This window comes from Aphelocoma coerulescens, chromosome 7, assembly GCF_041296385.1.
Source record: "Aphelocoma coerulescens isolate FSJ_1873_10779 chromosome 7, UR_Acoe_1.0, whole genome shotgun sequence".
NCBI lineage: Eukaryota > Metazoa > Chordata > Aves > Passeriformes > Corvidae > Aphelocoma > Aphelocoma coerulescens.
This window is the reverse complement of record NC_091021.1, coordinates 34,154,176-34,175,195: the sequence shown is the minus strand read 5'-3', so window position 1 is coordinate 34,175,195 and position 21,020 is coordinate 34,154,176. Positions and strand designations below refer to the sequence as shown.

At 39.9% G+C, this 21,020-nt stretch overlaps 1 protein-coding gene across 1 annotated transcript in view; it reads right to left on the bottom strand.

Moving 5' to 3' along the window:
* The window catches only part of THSD7B (thrombospondin type 1 domain containing 7B), a 326,451-nt gene that overhangs the window by 103,540 nt on the left and 201,891 nt on the right, over positions 1–21,020 (bottom strand). The window contains exon 13 of the mRNA XM_069021259.1: positions 20,618–20,721. Coding sequence (XP_068877360.1) covers positions 20,618–20,721 — 104 coding nt within the window. The remainder of the gene's footprint in view (positions 1–20,617; positions 20,722–21,020) is intronic.

Genomic DNA, 21,020 nt, shown 5'->3' with positions numbered 1-21,020 from the left:
CTTGAATCCACCCTTCCTCCTCATCTCCCCATTCCCCCCCCAGCTCTGGCTCTTCTGATTTTGGTATTCAAAACTCCCACTGCTCTTGGCCCCTTGCTCGGAGACCAGCAGCTAAAAGCTACTGGGACATACACAGACCCTTCAACAACTTTCCAACCCATCCTAATCTGTATTCCCCTCATGGAAACTGCTCTCAGAGTTTTCTAAAGTACCAATAGATTTTGTATATATGGTCCTGCATAGAACTTTCCACTTCAACTATCACTTTTCTACCATAAAAAAAACAGATAAGAATACTAAATGCTTTGAGGTCTGAAGTCTGGCAACTCATCTCCCACCTAAAACTGATAATATAACTGAAATTACTTTGACTGAAGCTAATAAAAACACATACTCAAATAATTCATGTTATCTAAATTAAGTATCTTTCAGCCATCATACAGTATTGTCCACCTCATGAGAGAAAAATAAAGATACTGGACTTGAGATTCAAGGGTCAGCACAATCTACGTACAGTAAAGACACTGTACTTAGATTAAAGGTAAGAGAGGCAGAAAGAGATTGTGAAAAATTTCCCACCCACAGCCTTGAAAAATGAAATGCTTGAGGGTTTTCAAGAGATTTACCCAGTGGGAAAGCTAAGTACGCAGATTGGAATCCCAGTAAGAGCAAAGTCACTCTGATGTGTGGGAGTTCCATACATATGTACATATATATATAAATTATACATCCAGAAAGGCTTTTCACACTTCCTCCTAAACATTCCCACTGTGCAGGGGAAAAGTGTTTTTTGGAAACCCTATGTCAGGGAACCCATTCTTTGGCAGGAAAAAAAAGAAAAAAAAAGAAGACCAAACAAAACCAGAAAAGACACCCAAATTCCCCAGAAGAGACTAACAGTCCAAGAAGGGTGTACTTCTAAATTGGCCATACAAAAGACTCTGATTCCCATATGTATAAGGAGTGGTATTTCCCCTGGCTCTTGCTGAATGAACTTTTTATTTGTGTGAACATAGCAGATCCAATAGCGTTGCCTCTTAAAAATAAAAAAAATAATTACACCCATCTTTCCACAGGTTTGCTGTTCAGATCATTCTCACTGCTAGCAAATTCCTTTTTACTCTTCTTTTGAAGCTAACAGATCTAAAGGGACTATTTGTTTTTTCCTTCTAGCCTCTTAAAAACAAGCCAGAAGATCAGAGAAGATGCAAAGGGAGATATCTTACAGGACATTGTGATTTTCATGCAGTGATCCTCTCTTCCTTTCTTATAGGCAGAAGAAAAGAGAAACATTTCTTATTTGGCTGCTGCTACTCATCTTAAATTTGCACTAAATTATTATAATTGAGGGTGGGGCTATAAAGCAGATTGTATTCCTGCTGAAACAATGGGAAAACTCACAATTATTTCAACTGGAAAACAACAGATCCTATTACACTTTCTTTTTAATGATTCTTCTACAAATAAAGCATTTGTTTGCAAGCATTTGTTTCTAAAGCAATTACACAATCTAAACACTGACTGATCACAATAGGATCGTTCATGTCTAGCAGATACAACATTTGGACACAGAAAGCTCTCTATCATGATTCCTTTACCATTCGTTCAGATCATATAATTGATGGTTTACTTAACTGAAAAAAAGCAATCAGATACAATAAAAACAAATTAATACAATAGAACATAAATTGCATCAGACCTAGAAATAGTTTCCACTCTGCTGAAAGATTATTAGTATTTTAAGCTAATCTTCATTCCGGGAAACCACAGTCTGGGACACTGCACTATGAACTATGCCACATTTTCTTTTATTACAGTCTTTCCAGTACAAATCATTTTAATCTTGGCAATTATAAATCACCAGTTAGATTCTCAGCTTATACCCTCTTTTCACCTGTGAAGTTTTGTTCATCTTTGCTGGAGCTCAGAGCAGTTTCTCCCATAAAATTGCTCTCTGTGTGAATCTTTCTTGATGCAGAAGGTTTCTGCCACCTGTCGTTACACGATCAGAGGTTCAAATTGAGGAGCACTTAAAGCAGGGGAAGGTCATCTTTGGAAATTAAGTTGGAATAAAATTTTGTAGAAGTGGAGGTGGCTATTCATACTGTGCCACTGCAACAACAGCAGACCCACCATTTACCTCACACGTGCCTCCTGCCTCATTTGAGAGTGGCTGCTGAGCCACAAGGATTTATCATCAGCTTCCACCTCCTGTAAGAGCAGAAATGCCCTTCACAGCCCTGTCCACACACAGCAGCAGGGGCTGTGCTCACCTGTGCAGAGGCAGGACCCAGCGAGGGCATCACTGAGGAGCACACAGTGACCCAGACCTCAGTGACACAAAGCCCAGAGGAACATCCGACCCTTCCAATCATGCCCAGCACTACCATAACCCTTAAAACCAAGGGGACATAACCAGAGGGACTTCCAAAATTTCCCAAAGAGTTAATTACTTCTTCCATTTTAGAATAAGTTATTTAGGAAATAAAATTCAATGTAAAACCAACTCAACCCTTTGAAAACCCATCAAGATTCACATCACATTTCCTTTTCAGAAGCGAGAACTGATATTTGGAATTTTAAGTGTGTATTTCAAAGAAACAGTAAATAGCAGCTTTTTAATTCATCAGAAGCCCAGAGGAAAGGGAACTTTCCATACAAATGTGCTGTACTTGGGAGACCAACTCTTGCTGTCGCTATAATGAAAGTATAAATACAGCATAGCAGGAATTCATAGTAATTTGTTTCTATGAGCAGGTTTGACACGGCACAGCCAAATAAATTCAGATTGTACAGCTACACAGAAGTGAGACATTCTCTGAGCTACTGCATTTTGCCTTTCCTCCATCATTCATTGCATCAGACCTTTGTCTCAATTTCTCTCTAAACCTTTGTCTTGTCCTATTTGATGGCCCACGCTCCAGGGTTATATCTTATCAGTTAATTAACTTTTAGAATGGAAACACAGCAAAAATGACTACATAAACTTTTGCTCATATATATATCAAAGCCGATGTCAACCAGTGTGGTTCCTGTGTACCTAATCCAGGAGACTTATAATAAAATCTCATCTTCCATTTATAGCCTGAGGCAATAGTAGGTCTTGCAGAGAGAAATGTGAAGTGATGAGGTTTAGTAGAGCAATAACATTGCTCAACAGTTTAAATATTGGTCTAGGTACTGAACTTTATGCCAGGAGGTTCTGGCATTACATTATTAAATGCCAATATTTCATCCACGGTTTTCACTTACTCAGAATAATGCATAATTCATTTCAGAAAAAAAAAATTGAAAATTAAGATTTTTTTTCTTCCCCCACCACCCCCTCAAAAAACCCCCTTAAATGTAACACTACTTGCAACAGATCAAGGCAACACTAATGGGGAATTATGGAGATTGTGTGTGTGCATAATATATGTGTTCTTCACTGCACGTTAAGGAACAATTTAGCAGCAACATCCTAGAAGCAACGAAAACCATTGCCTTCATTTGGGCCTATAAGGTCAGTGCCAACAAGGAATAAAGGAGAAATCGATTAACCTGAAAGTTTGAATCAACAAATAAGGAAGAGGAGGATCCTCGGAGGCAACTTTGATTTTTATTTTACTGACTCTTCACCTCACATCAGCAGATCTCACTGATGTGCACTAAAGAAAAAATATGGGGTAAGAAGGAATTGAACAAGAGCCAGTGTTTGAAAATAATTTTGCCCACAGTTCAAAACGTCAGTGAAAAGCCCAGCAGTGGAAAGGATGAAACACAGAAAAAGAATAAAGAATCTGAATGGGAATTGTAGCCTGACAGGCTGGGAGCATCCAGCAGCCCCTTGCTCAACTCCAAGCACTCCTCTTCCACACAGAGAGGATCACACACTCGAGATCCTGACTCCTGACATTTCAGAAAAGCTGTGTGATCTGGCACCAAGCTATATATATATATATATATATATATATATATATATATATGTACACACACACACATCTTATAATTTGCTGCGATTCCTGATTTTTTTAATTATTTTTCTAAGGGCAGGGTTAAATCCAAATAGGTTTATTAAGATGCTTTCTAAAGAAAGTTTCACCAAGACCAGTTTTTAAAAGTCAAGAAAACTTCTTATCATTTTGTTTCAATAAAATGCAAGAGAACACACTGCAGATTTAGATTACCATATCAGCACTTTTGATTTACTCACCTTTTCAATGTGAAGACAGGCAATTCCCATATATAACTTTATTCCAAAGCTGTGATCTTGACTTCTACCAAAAGTTCAATTGTATGGGTATTGGTTTTGAGGCAAGATGAAGGAAGAAAGGAATTCTCACAGATAAGATAATAAACTGTCAGCTGCAGTTCATGAAATACTACTGTTTCAAATAGATGATCTGATTTAATATATGTTGACTGTCAATTCAAAAATTATGAGTAGGTCATTACGTAGCATGGTGACTACAGAGCTTGAATTACTTTGTTTGTTTCATAAAGCATTAGCTGTGTGAACCAAAGACATCTTCACAGCCTTCCATGTAAGGATCCAAAGTAACAGAATAATCCTAAATGAAATGAAATACCACATATTGAAGGTGTATGGTTAACACACACAAATTTGGACTTTGTCTAGAGGTAAAGAAAAAGGTATTGAAAAGTTCTGTTGGTGGAGTTACTGATAACATCAAGATGAAAAAAAAAAAGCTTTTCTCTAGTTGTTGAAAATAATTAAAGGAATGAATAAAATGGCTAGTTTAACTATAAACCCACTGTCCTAAGTACTCACACAACTGTAAAAATACAGTGAAGTTTAAAAAAAACCCACCCCAAAACACATTATCTCCTGAGAGTGATGAGAATTGTGCACTTGTATAAACTACAGGATGTAATCTCCTCCTTTTTCTCTACTTAGTAAATGCAGTTTTTTCTAATAAAAAGAAGGAAAGATGAGCTACCAACACTGATGTATCTAACAATAAATGAGAAGTCTTGATAAGACTCCCATGTTTTCCAATACAGTAAATATACAAAAAAACCCTGAGATTCATATGTTGCTTTGAACAGATTTTTGTATCCTACATTGTCCAATATAACAACAGCTCGTTTCACATTGTTACAAGAAATTAACCTAAAAAATGTTAAGTGCTCACTGGAAGTAGGGACACAAGTTACATCTAAATTAAAAGTGCAATACTGGCAGTTCTCTCACAACAAAAGGATCAGCAAAGATTGTGAAGAAGGAAGGAAAAGTTTAACTCTCTAATGTTTCAAATGCTTATCTACCTTTCCATCACTTATGCCTAAAATGCAGTTTAATATATTTTCCATTACAGTGAGAGTCTTCAGCAACAACCTCAAACAAACATGGTATATGGAATCACCTCCCAAAATCAAATTTTTCTTTGCCAACCTAAAATCTGCTACACCTAAAAAACACTGAATAAACAGCAAACAACAGTCACCTGCTACCAGTATTAAACAACTCTTTTCAGAGTAACTTACATGAGGAAATAAAGAAGTGGGACCTGATTTCTGTCCCCCATAGGCTGCCCAACATACCTACACTCTGTGAAATACAGAGGCAGTGCCTGATGAGACACCTAAATCCCTCTCCCAAGTTGTGATTGGCTCTTCCACCATCTTCACATCACATTTCAACTTAGATAATGAAAGTGTCACAGTAAGAATATATTTACTTAAAAACAGACTGAAAATGTTTACACAGTTATCACACTAACATATATTTTGGGGTGAAACCCCGTTGTAGCCAATATTTAACAGGTGAATTCACGTGACTGGAATAGTAACATAAAGGGGTACAGCTCTTCTGTAAGGGCATGTAAATGATGGTGACATGTTGTATTTGATCTATAAATTTTACATCTTTTCCATCTTTGGAATGGTCTGTAGAGAACAACTGGTAAAATTTGGTGTGTCAGGGTGGAGACAGAGTAAATTTTACACAGGATAGAGCATAAGCCATGAGCAGGAACCAACGGGGAACAGCTGGGATGGGCAGGTAGACAAATACATTCCTACACATATATTTGCATTAAAGCTAAGTAAGGCATCCTGGAAAGCTGGCAGGACAAAGGAAACTAAAGAAAGGAGCATCTCAGGAAAAAGAGAAAAGCCAAAGTGAATGCTCTCCTATGAGGGAATGGGCACAACCACACTGGGGATAATCTGGAATATGAGAGATCAGCTGAGCTCAGTCAAAAGCTGTTCACTGCCCTTGGAACAACAACAACAATAACAGAGGTGAAAATTAGGTCAGGTTCTTGCAGATTAGCAGAAGGCTGCAGCACAAGCATGAAAAATCAGAATTAGCAATGGGCATTAAAGGTAACAAAGGATCCTCCTGCAAATGTCCTGGCAAAAACCAGGCACCCTCCACTCTCCCACCCACCTCCTCAAAACCTGGCCCAGGCTCACACCACCCTTCATGGGGTGGGACAGCTGCATCCCTGGGAGTGGATTTCCTTTCAGGGACAGGGCTATCAAGGATAAGTCAGCTATTTCAAAAGTGTCTGTTCTAATGAATCCTGGCTCTAGCAAACTTAAGAGAAACTGATCTTGATGTGTCAAGAGGTGAGCATCAGTTTATTTTTGATTTGCACAAAAATGCTGGAACAAGTAATCATCCAGCAGGGACAGCTATACCAAAAGAAGATAAAAGTTAAATACATCAGCTTTCTGTAATAGATTGATGGACATGGCAAAATAAAAAGAATGGCCTTATTTTAGAATAGTCTGCTTCCTTGAGGACAAAAATCCTAAAAATGCTCAGCACCGTGAATCCTAAATGACTTCCTTAGTAATTAAATTATATTGCATCAAAAAGCACATGCCTCCAGCAGTTTGATTCAGATGTGCACACTCTAACCAGGAGTAACTGGGTAAGCAAAGATTGGGTGGAGTTGACATAAAAACATACAGAATGCTTAGCATTAAAGCAAACCTCTGAAATGGAATAGAGCCTTTTGCTTTATGATAATCTCTGGGACGGATTCATCACTGTTTTATTACTGACTTTTGTTATTGTATCTGAATACAGTTTGATTTTATGAGATCTTAAATATTACCTTTATAAACATTTCATGGGATGTTGACTCTCTATCTGCAAATTGCTTATTTGCTTATTGTATCTGTTCATTGATGCCACTGCAATAGCTTATTTTTGCATTAGCTTCTTTGTTGAGTCTAGTTCATCTTCTGAGAAAACCCTGAGATGAAATTTTTAATAAGAAATCCTACAAAAAAAAAAAAAGAGATATAACTGCAACTGGTAAAGACATTTTCCCTTATAGTGTTCTGTTTGCAGCATAATTCAATCAGGGTGTTTATGCCAGTAACTGAAATTTCAAGAAAGTACTTTGTTTATCATTTAATCAATATGATTTGAGCAACCCAGAAGGATTTTTAAATAGTAAGGTAAATTCTGTTCACTCCTCCTGCAACTTTACCCCAGTTTCAGACTTCTGCTCAATAAAGGCTCTCCTCACATCATTTCTTTTGCTTCCACCATTCTGACTGTGCAAACTCAACACCAATAAAAACCTGTGGCTGAATTCCATCTATGGAACACATTAACTCGTTTGCAACTAATGGAAGATGATGATGACTGCACTGGGAGAAAATACAACAGGATCACTGGGCTCCCCTCATCAACCTATTTGACAGCTCTACTTGTGTACACATCACTTATTCCACTGCAAGCCTGAACATTTACATTCCACAAAGCATATAATCAAATTTTATTCAAATACAGCCCAAGAACTAAGTGTATTTAACTTCTGGAAACACATTAGGTGATTATTTCATTCATAGTAAAAATGTAATACTTGCAAAACCACAGAACCAACTGCAAACTGCTAATATGTTTCATTATTATTAAGTCTGCCCCTTGGAGACACCAGCAATTAGGGTCAAATGAAACTCCATAATCCTTCTAAATTTCTTTCATGGTTGCCTCCAGTATTTACATTTACCTGTGAAATTCATCTCACTGGGAAAGGCAGGCATCTTTGAAAGGCTTCAGATAAGACAATTTGAGCAGACACATTTTGCCCTGTTTCTCATCAAAGCATTTAAAATTACAAAGTTTATGCTTTTATATCAGATTTGCAGAGTATTAACATTTAAATAAGCTTAAAAAAGGGGCCAGATACATAATCTAAACCAAAAAATTAATAAAAACCAGCCATTTTCCTATAAACGCTACAATTAACCATTATGATGAACAGAGAGGACGCAATCTATCTCACCATGCCATAGAGCTGATGTAGCTCTTCTTTTCACACACCACACAAGTTAATTACTATGAGCAGATGTGCTTAGATTACAGGAAAATTTATACTCCATGAAACCAGGCATTGAAGATATCTATTTATTTTGAAGCACAAATTTCTCCCAGTTTGTTTGGAGGTTTGCTCACATGCAGCTTCATCAGCAACATGGCCCGCACAAAACCCATCCAATCTCACAGGATTGAGCTCTGCACTGCTTTTGGTGTGTTATACTAACCAAACATTTCAAAAGGTACTGAAAAAGCATCTACTGATCAAAGCAACTTCTCACAAACAGAGCAGTTCTGATTTGTCCCACAGATTCTCCACCGTGCCCTGAACAGGGAATGTCTGTGACCACATTGTGTGTTCGGGGGGTTAAAATGCAACAGAAGAGATAATTGCAATTGAAGAGACAAACAGAGAGCCCAAGCGCTCTCAAGAGTTCACATCTGCAGTAGCTGCTCACTTCTGCAGGCCCATTTACGCTTGAATTTCTCAAATGCTGTTAAGTGCCCATTATTAAGATGCCCTCCAGGAGCACAAGGAATAAATAAGCGGCAGCGAAGGCCCGTGGTCAGCGAGGGCAGTGGCTGTGGAAGGCCACGTGTTCCGACCACACGGCCGCGGCTGGGAGCGCTGCCCCGGCACGTCCCACATCCCCCGAGGATGTGCTGATCTCCTTCACCCCGAATTAAATGGATGCTGAAGGAGATGGCCTTGGACAAGCCTATTACATTTTAATAGGTTGGTAAGATCCCCTCACACTGCCTGCCTCGAGTTCAGGCAGTTCCTCCGCCTACACAAAGACCAGGACAAAAACTAAGATACAGAAAGTTGGTATCTAAAAGACAGTACAAAAGAGATAACTCGGAGAAATTTCAACCACCTTGGGGCACATCACAGAAAACAAATATATGATTGCAGTGAAACTTCAGTGAACTGTCAAAAAGAAACAATAGTACTGACCGGAGTTGATCAGAAAAGCAGTAAAAAGTAACATTTGCTACAAGGCTTCACATCCAAGATCCAAATTTAACACTACAAAATACCCTACTTCAGGAGAACTCTGTCAAATACCAGAATATATTATTCAAAACTTTCCTTATTTCACAAAGCCAATATCAGCAGTCCTTTAATAAATGATGCACGCATCTGGCAAAACCAGCAGCTGCCAGCAAAAAAATTGACTTTAGAAAAATCTTTGTTAGAAGGTGACATATTTTTCATTACTATCTATTGCCATCAAGGTATAGAGATGGCTTTTTCGTGTGTAGTAATTTTATTCCAGGGGAATTCCAATTTTTTGGATGAAGCTTCACTTGATTTATTATAAATAAAGAAGATGGAATCTTCTCCTGAGTCTTTTCAGAAGGAAATCAGTGATGATAAGGGAAGTGGAGAAGGGTTGTTTCCAACAGGAAAAATGTTTGGAAGTATTACTACTGCAATCAGACTTGGTTTAGAAAGTGCTAAACCTACCACTCAGCATTTCTAATATTTCTAATATTTCTAAACATATTTAGTAACAGTGCCAGCAGAAAAGAGCACCACTGGACATCCAAAGCAAATGTAATATTGACCAGTTCACAGGCACCTGCTGTGTTCTCACAAGTGAGAGCACTTCATAAGCATCCCTGTCACTTCCAGTTACTCTTCTGTCACATTAGTGCACCTGTTTGAAAGAGAGATGCTGGGAATTTTGAAAGACAGTTTGAGTCAAGGTTATTCATTTATTCTGAAATTGAAAACTCATGTCTAAAACCTCTACTGCAGACATAAAGCAATCAGAGTAACATTAATATACAAATTCTGAGTCAACAAACATGACATCAGGATTCCTTTTACACTTTTGTGGCATGTCACTTCTTAAAAAATCTCATGCTTGAAGATTTACAGTAAGCCATACTGATGAGCTCTGCCATTTAGGATGCAAATATTCATGGTGAGTATTAGTTTTTAATTATTGAACGAAACCTGACTCAATAATTTCCATTAAGCAGGGCTTTCTAAGTAACGTAGAAAAAGGGGAAACACAAACTGCAACTTTTATCAAGTTTCTCTGAAGGAAATTCCCCAGACAGGTCGAACCTTAGGAGTCTGACAATGAACAATATATGCTATAAATCAAACTCTGCATTCCTTTCAACATCTCCATTTTCCTTTCACCAACAGCTGAGTTTGTTTGTTGATTTGTTTTTCTGTTTGTTGGTTTGGTTTTTTGTTTGTTTTTTTTTCTGGGCGTGGGGAGGTTGTTTGCTTGTTTGGGTTTGTTGTTTTGGTTTTTTTTTTCCAGGAGGTGAGAGGAGGAAGTCCAAACAATTGACAGAGCCCTCGAATGTTTCATTCATTTAAGCAGGATCAGCATTTCAACCCAGAACTGCCTATTTCTCAAACTAAACCCCTTTGGTACTACCCTACTGTAAGAATAAACAACTGGTCTTCATCCTTCCATTTAATGGCTCTGGAATGTCTCACAAGCTGATAATCCACTTGACTGAGATCATTATAGACAACAAAGAGGTTACTTGGGTAAAAACTGTAAGAGTAACATCTCTAGTGTTTTCCTGACAACGAATAGTATAAAAGTGTTTTAATAAACTTGCTACAGTATAAAAGCTTTTTAATAAACTTGCTTATTTTTGGTCATTCTTCAAGCTTTCCTATTTAAAATGTCTATTTGAAGAAAAGTCCTCCTTAAGGCCATTTTCAAGAGAACCTGGATCTTATCCTGCTCAGCTCAGATGAATTTTTAACAATTTCCCTATGAACCTCAGAAGCTTTGGCATGAATTGTCTTTGGAGCTGTAAACAGCACAAATGTGACATGCAGGAAATTAAAATTTTATAAAAGCAAAAGTAGATCTAAATCAGTACTGAATGAGCCTGTCTGCACATGGAGAGGTGAACAAGAGGGATGTGAAAGTGTTATATAAAATAGCAAACAAAAAAGGAGACCAACCAGGACACAAATGCCTCCAGAACAAAGGATGATTCAATTAAATTAAAAATCATCAAGAAACTAACATAGTTCACTCACAGCAGGGTTACCCCATTGAACTGAGGTATGCCAGACACACAGAGAGGCTAAAAACCAGCAACAGTTACATGAGCTCGTTTAAAATATTAAGGATTAGAAACCCTCATGTTTCAGGCTCTAAGTGAAGAAAAGAGGTTTAGGATGTAACTCCTGTATTTCTGACACAGAGCACACAAGACTGTGTGAGCAGGTCTGCTTACAACCATCCTGTGGCCACAGAAGAGATTCCTGTTCTAGTCTGTAGCATCCTCTGCACAAACCATGACATGTCACCACCCAGGCCTACGGTTCACAGAATACAAATTACTCAAGACTTGTGTGCAAAGCCTGAATCAATTGCTCATAACTAGGATTTTAAATCAGTGGAAGCTAGTGGTAAAAACAAGTCATAATTGGAAGGGCCTGTCTCCAGTTTGAGGGAGAGATTGCTCTTCATTATGTCTCTCATTATGCCTTTCATCCTCCTGAGTAAGTCTCGGCACAGTTTGGTTCTCCTTGGACCTCTTTCATCTACTACACTCTGTTTAATGACAATCCATCATTTAAAAAAGGACCCCAAAAAGGACTTTCGCCAACGATAGTTGCTTAGATCATACAGACTCCACACCAGATAAAAGAAATCTTGGGAGACCAAAGAGAGCTGAACCTAATCAGAGGGATGAAAGACAAAATGAAAATCTATCTACCCTTACATTTAAAAATGGAGTTTCCTTCAGAAAAGATGATCTCAACTCTCTCCCTCTGTGCCTGTTAAATATGGTGTGAGCACTGTCAGATCCTGTGGGACTTTTATGATTGAGATGCTCCAGCAATTCCTGTAAATTGTACACATTTGGATGGTGCTGTCTGAGGTGACCCAGCCACTTCCTACTGATCTAAAACCCTTTTTCCCCCCTTCTTCCCTCCTTCCTCCTAATCAAGGCAGAAATACATAGCCTGGCAAGCTTTGATGTCCCTCTGCTTTACTTCTCATTATTTTGATCTTTTAACAATCCCTCTATTGGTACATGCCCTTAGCATGCATTTTCAGTGTCCGAGCCTTCTGGCTTCAAAAGACTGCTCTACTTGATTAAGGCTTTTTGTTCCTTTCCCCGAGAAAACAAATGCTGTGTGTGGTATTAAGATGCTGATATTTGTTTTGTTTATCAGATAAGAACAGTATACAGTTAAGCTAGAGAGCCTGCTTATTCCCTTCTACAGAGTGGAATATACTGTCCTGGTTTTGAAGGAAATCAAATACATGTAACTTACCTGACGCAGTCTTCATCATCTTTATTTTACAGGAAGTCTACAGATCATTGAGTTGCCTTTGGATAAAATGCTGCACTGTAGATCGCTGTCAGGACAAATTCTCTAAGAGTCTCCTCAATTTTTATGTTGCTGGCATAAGGCTACAGTGACAGAAATGACTTGGAGTCTCTCCTGCTATTAGTTCACGTCTATAAAGTAATGTCATGCCAATTCTCCTCCTGCCTATGAAATATTCTTAGAGCAGCTCTACCTGAGGTGGAAGCTGGGCAGACCCAGGCTGAAATGTAGTTTTAAGTGTCCTCTGATGCCTGCTGACATCCCCCATTAAAAACAGGAGGGCAGTCCACCATCACTCTTCTGTGAACAACCTGTCACTGGCAAACCAGTATCAGTCTTTCTTCCCCTTGTCCTATCAACTCACACCCAAAGAAAGAAAAATTGGTCTAGGGGAACACATTACCTGGAAGATCCATGGGATGTAATACAATATGAGGACAAATTTCCATGTTCCACTGCAGTGCCCAGCTGCAGATTCCAGCCATGTACATTTGTATAGACACCTCTGCTACAGCATCAGGTTTTAAGAAATTGCCCCAGGATGATTTCTATGCAAGCAGGTGATTTTACTTCTCATAAATTAAACTGCAGCAATATCAAAGGCAGCCGAAATGCTCAGAGAGATTGATCCACAATACCTTCACAGAGCTTCCCCTCCTGTTCCCAGTCAACTCTAATACTACAAAACTGAAATTAATCCCTTGGAAAATCTCTCTGGGAGAGGATATCTTCCTCATGCCACTGGTGCAGGGAAGGCTAAGAATGCATATATACATGCATGCATGACATTAGTATGGCATTTTTGTCTCCTCTTCTATTTTTCCTTGTTTCCCCCTTTGTGAAATAGTCACACGTTTTTGCATGAAGCAAATCTACTATCAAATCTATAGTTAAACTCAGACTTTGGGAAGCAATTTAAAGATCAAAGCTAATGGGCAAACTGATAGAAATCTGACACGAGCAATCTGGACTCATGCAATCCCACATTCCTACTGCAGTGATCATTCTCTCCATCTCCTGTGTGCAGATATACACATTTCACCAAGAATGAAGATTAGTTTTAAATGCAAAACCAAAGGTAAATGTTCATTAAGCTCAAGAGATTTTAATTTGTTCAGTGCTATTCACCAGAGATTGACTTCTAAATACTTAATTTCTTTCTGTTAATGAAATTTGGGTATTTTGAAAAAACAGGCTCCTAATCTATTCTGAATCTATTGGCAAACCAGGAATTGGAATTACTCAAGAGAAAGTTTCGGTGTTTTTATCTGACCTCAATTGTTTGTCATTACTTATAGTGGCAGAAGGTGTTACAGAACAAAAATAAAAGGGAGGATTGCCTGTTGAATCTATTCTGTTTTATGAAACAGAAGAATAAATTTCAGGAACTTGGAGATGAGAAGGAAAATGTAAGGAAACCTGTAAGCAAAACAGGTGCTTTTTTACAGCAGGATAATGCCACTCATATAAGACTGGATTCCAGACTTTCCTCTACAGTACTGCTGCCCACCTCTCTACACTGCAAGTGCTGCATATGACTTTTTTTTCTTTAATGAAAATTTCACTTTTCTGATTTCAGAGCACGCTCAATTTATCCAACATGTATTTTTGGTCTGCCCTTCAAAGTACTCATGATTTGCAGTTACCCAGATGTGTTACAGATGTGCTCTCTAGTTCATCATCCAGACTGTTAGTGACAGCACTGACAACAGTCCAGGGTGCGTGTGTCCCATGGGAAGCTGTCAGGATCTGATCAGAAGCCACCTGAAACAGCCTTCCTGGCTGACAGCAAAGAGTGATAACAGAGCTTGGAATGGGTCTTTTCAACAAGTTGCACAAGCAACTCGCCCTGCATGTCTCTAGGTCACACTCTCATACTGCACATGGGAGACTGTCACGTGGGACTGGACTCAATGTCTTCCTGAAGTCAAGAGAATATGATCTGTGCTGCTTTCTACTTACATTATTGCCTGACCTCCAGCCCACTGCCTTGTCAAGGAAAGAAATCAGATTATCAAAGACAATAATAGTGAATCAATTCTGGTTTGGTTGTTTCTTACCACCTTGCTACTCTCCACGTGTTTATAAGCTAAAATTGCATTATCAGGAACAAGAGGATAACAATACAACATATCCTTTGTGAATTTGCAGTATGATGTAGAGTAATTATATCTGTGAACTGTTGGTGGAGCCCTGGGCAGATATGGTTGGTAAATAGACCAAGGCTCTTTGTCCTGGAAAGGCAATCTCCTTCCTGAACCTCAGTGCCGTCCTAGACAAACTCTGCTTCACAAACTTTCTTTTCAAACAGATCATAGACAAGTCTCAGCTCCTGTCTTTACCCTGGTTATTATTTTTCCCCACAATTATTTGCTCCCAGTGCCACCAGCTGCCAGGTAGGTGCCTTCCAGACCAGGATTCTGGCTGGGACCAGTCAAGTTCAGCTCACTGTGCTCTTTTGTGTCCCTGCAACCGCCTGTTACACCCTGGACTAGAACCAGCAGAAAAAACACTGATCAACTAATGAACACCCAGCATCACTCAGAATAAGGCTCAAGGTGCTGTTGTCCTACCTGTCCTACCTCCCCCCTAATACTGGAGGGAGCTGCTGGTGACAGGTAAGCTGCTGTCAGATGGACAAATTGACACAGGACTGCACCACAGAGCCCTACTCAGAAAACATCACCAGTGAACTGAAGCAGTCGAGTCTCCACCACATTTACTATCATAATTGCATTCCTTGTAAACTTCAGGTTATCACATTGCCTTCAGCCTGTAAATTGTCACAGGATTCTAATACGTACCTCCTGAAATTGGAAATTCTGTGCAAAAAGCATTCTGCAACTCAAATCACAATGATGTGTTAATTTAGCTAATCAGCACTTATATTAACTACCTACAAAACAAACAGGGAATAAGAACTGTTGGGTGACTTATGAGCAAAAAAAATAGGGTAACACTGATGCATTTTTGATGGCACATCTCATTATAAAGAGGTTACCACAAAATAATTTCAGGAGAAACAACAACAGTGTACATGGCCATTACAGGGTTACTGATGGATAATACATGAGATAATACAGCTAAAGGATACCTGCTTGAAATATTTGTGTAGATGCAATCTTAACAGGCTATATCTAAACTCATCCTTTCATCTTCCTTAATATGATGCATTAACTTGGTCACTATTAGACTTGTGATCAGTACTGCCTATATAAGATTTCACTGGAACTATCACTGCATTTAGACCCACTCAGGAAACTTAGATAGAAGATTGTTACCATTTTTTTCTTATGATGATAAGCTCTTGGTCTGAATCAGTCTAAAACCAGTCTTGTCTGCAATGTCCCTACAGCTATCAGAAAGCTCCAGAGCAAGAGCCAGAAACCTACAATGAAGGAGACAGGAACCTTGAATTGCTTTAGTCTGCTGCTGCCTGCATCCCACGTTTTCACTGTCAATTCATACATCAACTTTTCAACTGTAACAGATTATATTTAACACTAACCATCTTAGCAAAGTCCATGTGGTGTGAATTTACAACCCAGCTAAAGCAGGAAAGGAAATACATCCTGTGTGGTCTGGCAGCAGAGCAACCATAAGAAATACACCACTGAGATGCTCAATGGGGCTGTCCAGGATCGATCCATCCCGTGCCCTCTCGTGAGACAGGGAGAGTTCTGCTCTCCAAAGCAAAGGAGTAGCTTCTTATTGCTGCATTGGTGAGTCTGCATTGTTGTTTTCCTGTACATAAATCAATAAACTATCTCTAAAAATATTTCCTGCTCTGTGTCACAGCATTTCTGTATTCTTATGATGGGGAGCTACAGCTCTGAGAAGGACTTACTGTCTCATTAACAGGGGAAAATATGGTCAAATCCTCCAAATGAATCAAAGCAAAGTGGCAGGAGCAGGAGAAATAAGACATGGCATTTTCCACTGCTGCAGCTTTTGGAAAGTAACTTGTTTTTTTATAATCATGTTGTCAGTGTATTTCCAGGACCAGTTTTTAATGCAGAGTCTCATTAGACCCGTCTGCTCTTTAATACAAGTCTATTTATGCTACCAATGGCGTTTGAAGCAGCCTTCAAAGACACTTGCTTAAAACAGGCTTTCCATCCACTAATTAAACCTTAACAATCCCTTATAACGAGCAACACATTTTTTCCCCAAAAATTGTGTACGTCCCAGGTGGCTCTTCATGTCAGCACTGAAAGGAGGGGTCATTCCTGAAGGATCCTCCATCACAAACATCTGAGAACAGGAAACTCACCAAAGTGCCCCTGCAGAAGAAGTGATTCTCATGGAAGCATGGAATGGACTGAACTGGACACCATCCAGCTCATCTCATTCTGATCTCCCTGCCATGGCAGGACACCTCCCACTATCCCAGGTTGCTCCAAGCTGCATCCAACCTGGCCCTGAATGCTTCCAGGGATGGAGGCATCCACAACTTCTCTGAGAAACCTCTGCCAGGTCCTCACCACCCTCACAGTTAAGACTTTCTTCCAACTCTACTTCTTGTCACTTTAAAGCCAATCCACCTTGCCCTGTCACTCCATGCCCTCTCCAGCTCTCTCAAAGCCCCTTCAGGGCACTGCAAGGGACTCCAACATCTCCCTGGAGCCTTCTCTGCTCCAGGCTGAGTAACCCCAACTCTCTCAGCCTACCTCCATAGTAGAGGTGCTTCAGCCTTCTGAGCATCTCTGTGATGTCCCCTGGACCTGCTCCAACAGGTCCACATCCTTCTTATGTTAAGGACCCCAGAGCTGGATGCAGAGCTGGATGAGGTCTCACCAGAGCAGGGCAGAGGGGCAGGATCCCCTCCCTCACCTGCTGCCCACACTGCTTTGGATGCAGCCCAGGACAAGGTTGGGTGTCTGGGCTTCAAGTGCGCATTGCCAGCTCACGCGGAGCTTCTCATCAACCAACATTCCCACATCCTTCTTCCCAGGGCTGCTCTCAATCCATCCTTCACCCAGCCTGTATTTGTGCTTGGGATTGCCCTCACCCCTGCACAGGACCTTTTCTCGCAGCCTTGACACCCTCCAGTAAATTAGTTCCTGGTGGAGGCAAATGACAGCTGTACAGCAACACAGAAGTTTGCAAAGCTCCTCATTTACTGTTAGAAATGTTGTCTTGTGTAACTGTCAAGCAACAGCAATATTCCCACCCTGTTTTACTTGAGTGCCCTGTCTTGGGGGCATTTTGCCAATCATGCCTCAATTAAGTTTAAATAACAACTGTATTTATTAGTCCTAAAGGCTACCTTTCCCTTTCCTATACGACTGCTTGCTGAGTAAGTTAGTCCACTGAAGCTGATGTGAAAAATGAAATGCTACTGTAATTAGTGTAATACCTTTCCAAGATAAAACCATAAGAACTGCAGCTTCAGACAGCTGTCATCTGGCTATTCTGCTTATTATTCACAGACAAACTCTGATATCTTCTGCATATTACACGGTACGTTTACATGCAATCTCAGTGAAAACACTCATGGAACAGGACCTCTAAGTATCTAGCTCAGAATGTAGCCAAGAGAAAGAACAGAGCTTGAAAGTCATTTCAGACCTCATTTTCCCTCAGCACAGTCATTGTCCCAAATAGGTACACATAAACACATACTGTTTTTCTTTAGAAGTAATTTATGTGAATTCAATGTTCTTATAAAATTGGCTAGATATGACAGACACTGAAAACTAAAATCCTCTTTTTTACATGACAGTCAGGGTACAGAGAGAAAAAAAAAAATCTAAAAAATGGATGCTCCAAGGAACAGCGAGACTGATTATCTTCAGAGGTAAAAGGGTAATTGCTGTCACATGGTAAAAAAGGAACCAGGCAAATTCATATGAATACTCTTTGGAGAAGAAGCCCTTACTGGCTAAAGATGCTGCACATTATGTAAGGCAATTACTGTGTGGAGTGGTGGTGATGCCTTGAATGCAAGCTCATTCACAGATGCCTGAATATTGCAGAAAGGCATCATCTATCTCTTACACCTGGGATTCTTCTGCTGATGGCACAGATTCCCCTGAAAACACCCACAGACTCGCAGTATCATTCATACAAGGTAATTTGGGATGGAAGGGGCCTCTGAAGATCCAATCCCTGCTCTAAGAAGGACTGACCTCAAAGTTAGAAAAGGCTGCTCAAGACCTTTTTTGTTAACTGTTCAGTATCTCCAAGGAATCGACAGTCTCTGTCTCTGGGCACCCTGGGAGTTTCTCTCACTCCAGCCTATGATTTACCTTCTCTTAATTCACTGTGCACCTCTGGCAAGTGTGGCTCCATCTCATCTGTGAACTCCACACTAGACACTCCTCCAGACTGAACAAGCCCAAATCCCCAGCGCCATCTCACATGCTAGTTCAGAAGTATATCCAAAACCCCCTTCCCAGTGAAGAAGGACAGGATCAGAAATCCCTCAGTGTCAAGGTTTGTAAGATGAAGAGCCCCTGCAAGGCATGTAAGCAAACACCTCCCTTGGCTAAAGGGCTGTTCCCTGACAGCACAGAGCACCTCTGCACACTCCTGAGGAGTTTAAGCAGCAGCAAGGAGAGGTATTAACAAAACCCTTATGAAAGTTTCCCTTACTAAACACCTTCCTGATAGGTAAGATACAGAATTGCTGAAAACCCAGCAGATTCTTTTCCAGACACAGTATGGTCAGAGTCAGCAGCTTGGTTTGATCTCTCTGTGGAGATCGCTCCCCTTGTTCATACAAAATATCGTTAAAAATCTTCTTCCATGGGTTTCATCTGAGAACTCATTTTCCTGAGACCCCACTCATCTTCAATAATACCCAGCAGAGTGGTTCTATCACTACATGTAACTCTGAAAGCCGAAGCTGTTACAAAAGCCACAGTTAATTACAAAAAGTGAATGCAGCACTGAAATGATTTTTGCTTAAACCCACCAAGGTATGTTTTTCATGATTACCCTAGAACAGCACATAGCCTAGGTAATTATTGGAGGGCTCTCCACAGAGTAAAAGTAAGTGTGACAGTCTTCTACTATACTTCTAATTCTGTCAGAGTAAGATTAACACAAAGTTCATGTACCTACTACAACATAAAGATTACCATCCCTTCACACAGAGACTGAACAATACAATTTACAGATTTGAAAACCTTGTGGAAAGGTTTGTGGTCAAAACCTAGTTAAAGATATTTACTCCTTTGAGTTTCAGTTTAAAACACATTTCTTCTTTCAGATACATCCCACATACTGTCAGGGCTTTTCTTTCTTTTCCTTTGTTTCCAGATTATATAAGAAATTCATTTCATCTCTAAAGAATAGCTTCTAGCTTTGTGAAGGAGTAAATTATTATGTCAAGTTTCCTCAGTTAGCATACCTGTACAGCAATTTTTTTTCAATAAAAATAACCTTTTGTAAAAGGTTTCATTGTATTTCCCAGGAGACTGATAACAGCCACATCTCCAGCCATCTGCAGCCACCACTACAGACTCTGATGCATACTCTGAACAGTGACATTCTTCTCAACACTTCTGTTCAGACAATGGGACCACTAATTTCTAAATGCTTAATTATGCCAAGGGCAGAAGCCCAAACCCTTTACCCACGTTGAACTTCTTCAACAGTCTTAATGAAAATCAGGCCTCAGGCAAATCATTAGTAAAATTCAAAATCATGAGGAAATTATCCTTTCCATTTTTAGCACAAAGAATGGATTACTTCATAAAGGCCTATAGATAATTCATTTAAAGCTCACACGCTTCAGCTTTGGGCAGAAGAGCAGGTTAAGATATTTGAACATCAAGCACAGATCTCCTCCTATACTCCAAAATATTGCATTAGTGGTACTTTAAATCCCAGCACAGCAGAACTGTATAATGGATGCAGTTCCCAAAACACTTTATGTCATAAAGTACTTCAGTTAGTTTCCAAATTATCTACTGCAACAGAGCAAGGACCCTACTTAAATGCTACATCCAACACCTCAAACGCTGCAGGGCTGGATGGAGGAATCTTACCCCTGGACTGCAGCCCGTGCCCACACGCCTCGTTCTGCCCTGGCAGGCCCTGTCTCACGGGCTCTGGCACCAGCACGCAGGGGCTCCAGCGGTGGCTCTTCCACCTGCAGCAGGAACAGCAAACACTGAAGTGGTTAGAACTGGAAGACAGGGAACACAAATCCAGGCACAAACTCTAGCTACGAATATGCTGTGGGGCCTTTGGAGTTGCAAAGCTGTAATTACTCCTGAAATAAGCACTGGGAACTGAAATTCAGATGCCAGGTTCAGCTTCTAGGAAGCTACATCCTTGTCCTACAATGCAGGGCATGGTTCAAAGTGACGTAAGATACATAGGAAATAGCTCCAGTGGGCTTTGTCACCAGGCTCTCCTCCTGTTCTCATACAAGTGATGATGTCCCCA